This window comes from Nansenia antarctica (assembly GCF_963989245.1).
Source record: "Nansenia antarctica genome assembly, chromosome: 19".
Lineage (NCBI taxonomy): Eukaryota > Metazoa > Chordata > Actinopteri > Argentiniformes > Microstomatidae > Nansenia > Nansenia antarctica.
The window spans coordinates 18,751,137-18,760,202 of NC_137692.1; the positions used below are offsets into that span (position 1 = coordinate 18,751,137).

The 9,066-nt window shown below is 40.4% G+C and overlaps 1 protein-coding gene across 1 annotated transcript in view; it reads left to right on the forward strand.

Moving 5' to 3' along the window:
• The window catches only part of pgbd5 (piggyBac transposable element derived 5), a gene marked incomplete at both ends in the record, with an annotated part of 27,988 nt that extends 23,037 nt beyond the window's left edge, over nt 1–4,951 (forward strand). Inside the window, 3 exons of the mRNA XM_080549278.1 lie at nt 726–923; nt 3,366–3,471; nt 4,756–4,951. Of these exons, the coding sequence (XP_080405404.1) occupies nt 726–923; nt 3,366–3,471; nt 4,756–4,951 (500 nt within the window). The remainder of the gene's footprint in view (nt 1–725; nt 924–3,365; nt 3,472–4,755) is intronic.
• Between the last annotated feature and the right edge of the window lie 4,115 nt (nt 4,952–9,066).

Sequence of the window (9,066 nt, forward strand, 5' to 3'; positions counted from 1 at the left end):
ATCACTGTGTACTTTATGATCTGGTTTCCTGGCCTAAGGAGACAGCGTAATTGTTCCATTTTTATTTACAAAGCCATACTAGGCAAACATCCGTCATATCTATAATCACATATCACTCACCAGCAGCTGTTATGATTTTCGCTCCACTAGGATTTGCTTGGAACTTGGTAGAGCAGCTTTCTCTTATTTTGCGTCCTGGTCATGGGATAACCTCCAGAACACACTACAGCTTAATGATCTCTTCTCCCTGGGAGAGTTCAAAGCTCTGATTAAGAAATGTATAATAGATTTTGTCATATTTATCTGTTGTCCCTTGGCTGTTTTTATTGTGCTCTATTCTCCTTAATTATTCCTTATCTGTTTTGCTCTATGCTCTATTATATAATTTTGTATGATTTCAAGGGACTTCCTGGTTAAATAAAAAATAAAAGTAAACATCTAACATTACCTACTACACTGTTACTATATTGTTACTTCATCATGACTACACTGGGACTACATCTTTACTACATCATTATTACACTGTCACTACATCATTACTAGATTGCTATTACACTGTGTCTGCATCATTACTACACTAACTATGGGAGAGGATGTGTGTGCCACGCTCATAGAGGGTAGTCAGGGGTGTGTCATTGTTGGTAGACCACTGCTCGGGTCTGAGACTTTAGCTCAGCTGGCTTACACAGTCTGACTGTCTGTCTGTCTGTCTGTGCCCCTACCAGAGATCTACTGCTGCGGTCTGTTGAGCACCAGGAAGAGCGACTGTACAGGCCTGCCGCAGAGCATGCTGGTTAACCCTGCGCCGCCCCATCAGAGAGGCCAGTCTGAGACCATGATGAGAGGAAACATGTCCCTGATCAGCTGGTACAACAAGGGACACTTCCGCTTCCTCACCAACGCGTACTCCCCTACCAAGCAAGGTGAGACAACATGGCCTGTGTTTCCTTTCACTCAGGGGGACTGTTCACATTGTCTTTGATGGGCTGGTGCAACACAGTGCACGTCCGTTTCTCCCACTAAGCAAAGCTCAGGGTCATTTCTCAATCTCAATTCTTCTCGCAGCTAAAGAGTTGGTTCTGAAGGGGATACTTGGGAGTTGAATATACCCAGCCATACTCTTAACTCTTGTTGTTTCGCTATGTTGTTTCCTTCATCATTCTATGTCATGTGAATGTAGTTTGGAAATGTGTCTAGTTTCCTGCCATCTGGGTGTGCTCTCAGTAATTACATCTACCTGTAAGAGGAAAGGGTCAGAGGTCAAAGAAGAAACCAGGTGGGAAATTAAACCTACAGTCGTCCAAACATCTCAATCCCTAATTACTCCTGTCTGGAGCGCAAGGCAGATTGAGTCTCTTATGACGTTAGTTGATGATGTTCACTGTCCTCATGCAGAGCTAATGTAGCGCTTTAAAATAACAAATCAATCAAATCCCGGTTGACCCTAGTTAAAAAAAAAAAATTTGCAACATTAAATTCTAGTTTTTTAAAAAACTTTTAACAGAATATATTTACCACAGTTAATTTTCATAACATATTAAATATCCAAATTGACCCCCCCCACACACAGATATGTGTTACACTTCAAAATGTTACGCTTTTAACCGTGACCCCTCATGGCTCTTCTAGTGTTAAATACCCGGATATAGGTTTCGGGGCAAGCACACTTCACAATTTCCACAGAAATTGTACTTGTCTAGTTTTAAAGTAATTTAGAACATTTTTTTTTTTTTTTTACAATAACGACTTAAGTACACAGAACATACAGTGTGAATATGATATAAATACCTGTGAAATTGAATTATCATGAATCATGTAGAAATGATTGGAAAATGGAGAAGCAGGTACAGCTAAAAATGAGACTCGATTAAGACTGCTGCACAATTATATTTCAAAACCTGAGGCTGCAATTTAGTATTCCCTTTCATTTAAATGTGAAGGATACCATTTTGTGCCTTATCTTTGATTTCCTCATTCCCTTTACAATCCCTCTTCTGTAACTCTCCCAATTAACCATGCAGCCTTTCTCTGTGGAGCCTGAGTGAAATGTACTTTAATTACCATAAGATAGCACTGTAATGTACTGTAATTACCCTAAGATAACTCAGGGTGATTTTAATGACTGGAGCAGATGGGGGTTCAGTCGAGGCAGCCGTATCCGAGGCTGTTAGTGGTAGACATCTGATCCTCCCAGCCTCTTTAGTTCCCATGCAGTTGTTTCTGTAGTTACACTTTGAACTCCTGATGTGTTTATGTAAGTCTCTTCCACTAAAGGTCCAGTATATAGATTTTAGCTCTAAAACAGTGCTAAATGGCCATGATAAATCGGTAACCGTCAAGGAATGAGATTACATGATGAAGAACGTTCAGTGAAGACTGCTGTATTGGTCCAAACAAAGTGTTTTCTAAAATCTGGTGTCAGGTAGGACATGGGTCCTCTACGTAGCATTATGCACATTTTCAAACTTTCAGTGTGGCCGACAGAGGCATCAACACGCAAAACGACATGCTGGATCTTTAAAAAGGCGATCTGTTTTTAGATTTAGCATATTAACAGTAATTCCTGTGATGACATAAAAAAACACTCTTTCCATATATACTTCTAGTATATACATATACTTTCCAGATATTTAATTCATTTTTCGCAGCAGATTTATATAGCCGAGACTATATTTAAATGTTTATATAGAAGAGACAATATTTAAATGTTTATATAGAAGAGACAATATTTTAAAGTATGCTTCGCTATGCCATTGGCTAGGTGCTCTGCCGTAACATTCACTTCAAATGAAGTGCCACGTTAATGGAACAAAGGGAAAAGGCGGCACTCCAAAATAAATGAAAAAGGGACAGCGAGAAGTCACCTCATTTCACCTTTCACAGTCGTGCAGTAAATAAACCTTGTTTTCAAAATGAGATGACTATTTTGGAGTGCTGACGTTTCCGTTTTGTTCTTTGGAAACAGGGTTGAAAGAACTTGAAAGCTGTGCACACCATCCCTACATTCTACTAGTTCCTATGATCCCTATCTGAGTCAGTGGAGGGAGATATCGGAGGACGGGCTCATTGTAATGCATGGAATGGAATGAGGAAATAGTACCAAACACGGAATGGTGGAATGGCACCAAACAGGTGTCTTTGATACAATTACTCATTCTGTTTCATGCATTACAATGAGCCTGTCCTCCGATTTCTACCTCCACCAGCCTCCCCTGGTCTGAGCGTGCGGCTCTGAGTGTGCGGTTCTGAGTGTGCGGTTCTTAGCGTGTGCTTCTGAGTGTGCGGTTCTGAGTGTGCGGTTCTTAGTGTGCTTCTGAGTGTGTGCTTCTGAGTGTGTGCTTCTGAGCGTGCGGTTCTGGTTCCAGGTGTGATCATAAAGAGGAAGAGTGGAGAGATCCCGTGTCCTCTGGCTGTCGAGGCCTTCGCTGCTCACCTCAGCTACATCTGCAAGTACGACGACAAGTACAGCAAGTGAGTAGAGTACCACTGGGCCCTCCAGCACCAAGGCAGGACGCTGTTTACACTTTGTCTACTGTAAATAATAATAATACAAATCGTAAGCTTAGAATTATAAGGTTTTATCTCCGTTTAGGGTAGTTCAGAGATATTGAGCGTCAACGTTTTTACATTCCATTATGTTTTGTGAGATGGAACCTTTGTATTTTATTCATTACTAACTAAAAAATGTCAACATTTAAAAAATAACACCACACAGGCATTAATAAACACCTAATGGATCAGATTATGTAAATAACTCAATTTTGACAAAAATGGAGATAGAACCTAATTCTAACGTCACGAAATGAAAATACGTTATTCCTTCTTCTAGCATTATGACTGCCCAATGACCCCTGACCCCCGAGCATAGATTTCCTTTTCTTGCTATGACTGATGGATAGATTATTCACTTACTTAGTCAAATGTATTAAATACATCATTTTAATAATAATAATAATAATAATAAAATACACATTTTGTTGTAAGTCACTTTGGATAAAGTCGTCTGCTAAATGCCAAAAATGTAAATGTAATGTAAGGACGTGTTAGCTGTACACATAGGCTGTGACCCAATGATCATACTGCCCACTGATTACTATTATAAGTATATACTGCATACTAACTATACTATACAATACTATACTATACTACATACTACGGTATATAGGACATACTGTTTAGTACGTAGAAATGTATGCAGTAAGTGTGACACATTTCAACATACTTCATCTCATTCATACTGATTAACCCTCATCTGTAGCATAGCCATGTTATTCATGGTAATTGGTTGAATTTCAGCGTCTTTGAGCCTCGGAAAAGCGCTATAAATGTAATGAATTATTATTATTATTATTATTATTAATTCCGCTACAGCCCATACATTTTACAGTACTTGCTCCATTGAATTGTGGGACTAAGATCGGAATTTACTTCCTTATTAGTACGCAGTGAAATAAATTGCATTTTCAGTTGACTAACTTTTCATACATTTTCCACAATTAAAAACTTTCTAATCATGCATTCTGAAAATTGCCTATTAAATAGGACCTTTCAGTCCCGGGAAATTCGTTTACTGTGTAGATAAATAGAGGCACATTTTTAAATAAATTTGCCTTTTACCTGCCAAGTATTTAATACAGCCATAACGTCTGTCTTTTCTCTCCAGTAGACTCCCCCCATCCTCTGGCATTTAGATCAGCCAATCACATCTCTCTCCTCTCCTCTGATAGCCAATCACATCTCTCTCCTCTCCCTCAGATACTTTATCTTCCACAAGCCAAATAAGACGTGGCAGCAGGTGTTCTGGCTCACCATCTCCATCGCCATGAACAACGCCTACATCCTGTACAAGATGTCCGACGCCTACCACGTCAAACGCTACAGCCGCGCGCAGTTCGGAGAGAAACTGGTCAAGGAGCTACTCGATCTGGACGACTGCTCTCCTACGCAGTGATTTGGCCATACAGTCTGTAATATACACACACCATCACACACACACACACACACACACACACATATATACTTTACATACACATACACACATGCACACACAAACACACAGGCCACACACACGCACACACACACACACACGCACACACACACACGTACGCAGTACATATTGTATATACACATACCCAGCTACACCCTGTCACACATTCTATGTCCCACCAATACACACTGATACAAACACACTAGCACATTAACACACACTTAACACCCACTTACACACACTGACACATTGGGTCTTTACAATCGTAGGCACTGGGATCTGTCGCTGCAGGTGACCACGTGTTAACAGTGCCATGTCTGAGCGACACAGAGAAGGCTTTACACCAGGTGTAGTGGGCACGCATGTTTATTCAATAGGGCGAAAGAAAACACTACAAACAAAGCTTAACTAAATGAATCTCTATTTATATATACTACCTAATATGGTATTCTTTCTCATAACCCCTTTATTTCACCTTTCTGCTCTACCGTTGTGTTTCACACTAGAACAGCCGTGGCTGGGGTCATTTGACCCTGTGAGTAAAAGAAATTGTATATCTGATTGCACACAATCAGTTTTCAGGACCCTCCTTTCATGACTTTTCCTAGATATGTGCGTTCTACCGACCCAGTACCCAAACCAAAATCACATCAGGATAAGCTAATATAAAGCTGTTTTGCTTTTCTGTGTAGGAGGCAGGCTAATTTTACAAGCCAGCCAACTAGTGGTTGTTGTGTGTAAATAGCAGCCCTCCATTGTGAAGATGGTCATTTGACCCCCGAGGCGGCTTTTATAGTAGGTAAAAAGGCACGCCTGTTCTAGTGTTTAAGCCGCTGTGGAATAAACAGGTAAGAACCATCCACCTGGTGTAAAGGCCTTAGTAAACCTGCTCCTGTGTCTGTGTCTGAACTCAGAGAGATGTCTATGTCTGTACTGTGTCCTGAGGCGCTGTACGACAACGCAGAACCGTCGTACAAAACACACGCCTCGATAATATCAGTGTGACATGCTGCATGACTTAAAAAAGGCAAAGGCGTTTGGATACAGCAATGTACTTCTGTTCAATGTGCAGATTCAATTATTCCTGTTTCTGACTTAAGTCAAATCTGTTTCTGTGTGGTGATGGTGGTGGAGATGGCACTATTGTATGTAATTTTAAGATCTTTGATCACCAAGGCAACTGCATCTAATGTATTGTATCCAGGATATACTTGGTTATTAGCGGGACAGTTTCATGGACACAAGATTAAGCATTGTCCTTGAGTTTCATGGACACAGATGCATCGTCCTTGAGTAAAGAGAATGTTGAATGAAGGCTCCTTCCGTTGAAAGTGCATTCTAGTCCAGGAGTAAAGATCTGCGTCAAGGAACCCACCCCGAAGATGTTCATCACTTAACAGATATAGTGAATATGCAGTTATGATAACCCAGGATAACCCACGCTGCACAATGTTATTGTCATCTTCTTATCATGTTATGAACACACAACGTTTTTTGTTTTTTTTACACTCTTCCCATGTCAGATCAACGGTATGGCGACAGTAATTGTGGGGCCCCTGCCTCTCCTTAGGAGCTTAGAACAGGGTTCCCACGGGTCGTTGAAATCCTTGAATGTTTGTGAATTTGAAAAAAAATAATCAAGGCCTTAAAAGTTTTTGAAAATCGACATGGGTCATTGAAAGTGCTTGAATTCCCCCCTCTCTCTCTCTCTCTCTCTCTCTCTCTCTCTCTCTCTCTCTCTCTCTCTCTCTCTCTCTCTCTCTCTCTCTAAAATAAAAATGTAGGTAACATGTAGAAGGGAATAAAACAACCATACTAGTTACTGAGGTTAATTAGTTAGCTCGATTTTAAACCGACATAACGCCGTGAGATTTGAAACCATTCAAGGTCATTCCTATTATTATATACATTCTCATCTAGATCTGTCTCAAACTATGCCGTGGTGGGCCCTTGAATTTGAAGGAATTGAGTCTTGAAACTCCTTGAAAGGTGCTTGAATTTGATGTTTCAGAAGGTGTGGGAACCCTGTTAGAAACCCTTCCACATGTGTGAGTCATTTAGATGATTATTCATGTTATTGCTTCCACATGTGCTTCTTAAGAGTGGATCCTGTTCTGTTACATGTACAGTCGAGACTCTGTGATGGTACTGGTGGGGTAGAGGTGGTGGGTAGGGGTTGGGGGGTGGAGGGGGGGCGTTTGACTTCACTGTGCTGGATATTGATGAGTTGTGTACAGTAAGTCAGTATAATGACCGACTGGGTTCAAACGCTGGGTCATCTCTGTGTGCCCTGAAGCTGTGTTAGCCCGCTGAACTAAAGCCTAGGTTTCGGCTCTGGGTACTAACTTAAGTTGGTGGTCTCAGGAAAGTTTCGGCTACTCGTCATGTGACCCATGGCTGTTACATCAGTCCAGTGAATGTCACAGTGGTTGACAAGTGTCTTGTTGACCAGTGGAGTATGTACTGTTGTACTGTATTCAGTCAGTGTAAAAGTCCAATCAAATCTCTGTCAAGTGTCCTGCAGCTCCCCCCCCCCCAAGTCTATCCACAGAGGCCTGCTTTGTCAGTGACATGTCCCCTAGAAGCAGGTCTGAGGTCAGTTTAATGTCTTTCCCTCTAATGGTTACGGTTAGAGTGTCTATTGATCTGTGTCTAGACCTTCTCCACATTTCTGTTTTGTTCCTTGGCCCAATGACATACAGTACATACATGCTTGTTCACCTCTCACTAATGTGATGGTCTTATTGATGTGTGAATAGATGTGAGAGACTTATACTACTGAATGAGTGAGAGTAGATTACTAGGATACTACTACCAAGGCAGAGTAGCTCACTATAGCCCAGGTGCTCCACTACTAAACGCAGAGTAACTTAGAACTATAGAACTATGGAACTATAGAACCTAGAACCTAGAACTATAGAACTATAGAACTTAGAACTATAGAACTACTCATGCACTTTCCTCTCGATGGTCCTGCATTTTGAAGATATTTGATAACAGTACATTACATACTGGTAAACGGAATATTGTTCAGCCATCTTTGAATGACATAAAAATCTATTAATATGTTTACCAAATAGCCCCTAGCTTCGAGGATTCCCTTTAATCGTACTGGACGCTTTCAAAATCCCCAGATAATATTATGTTATGTTATATTATACAGATTAATACTTAGTGTTATATTGCCATAATATGTTGCTTTGGTGCTGTTTGATCGATTTGTTGATTGGTTTCTCAGTGTCTAACACATGTACACTTTAAGATGATAAAAAAACAAAAGCCAATGAAATGAATAATAATTAAAATGTATGTATTATGTATATTACCAAAATAGAGACTATTTGCATATGCTGTAGAAGGCAGGTGAGGTGGTATGTTTGTGTTTATGGATTATCAGAAACACCACTTCATGGGTGATTTTTCCACCTTTTCTTTTTCAAACTAATATCGTCGTTGTTGTTGCTGTTGTTGTTGTTGTTGTTTGTTGTTGTTGTTGTTGTTGTTGTGCTGTATGTTTGTGTAAGCCACTGGTTCTGTGCACTGTTACTGTAGTTCTATTCACAGTAACACTTTCTGAAAGCCGCCCCATACTTAATTTATTTACCTTTACTGAACCCTTTATCCAGGTAAATCTCATTGAGAAAAAGAAAATCAATATTTCAAGAGAAAACATCAGAAGTGTAAAAAAAATGATATTAAATCTTTTAAACATCGTTCTGTTAGAATCTCCAGTCTCTAGAGAGAATCAAAAGTGTGCTCCGAGGGCTTCTGGAATGCTGGTGTTACTAAGCAACGTGTACAAGATATATTCAGGCTATGTGTTAATATTGTTATCACCGCGTAGCTGAGCAGAGTAGCAGATCGAGGTCTCTGAATCTCGTTGCAAATCGATACGGCCGCTCTCTAAGTGATACCATCACCCAGATCTAATTGGGAAAGACAGAGGGTCGTTCATCCTCGGATAATGTATGAGGAAAGGGGTGGGGGTGGCTGTGTAAACTGTGTTTTGTAATAACGTTGCCGTTAACACTGAAGGATTGTGCTGTGTAACCTATTTCAGCTGCGGGGAGTTAAGAGGG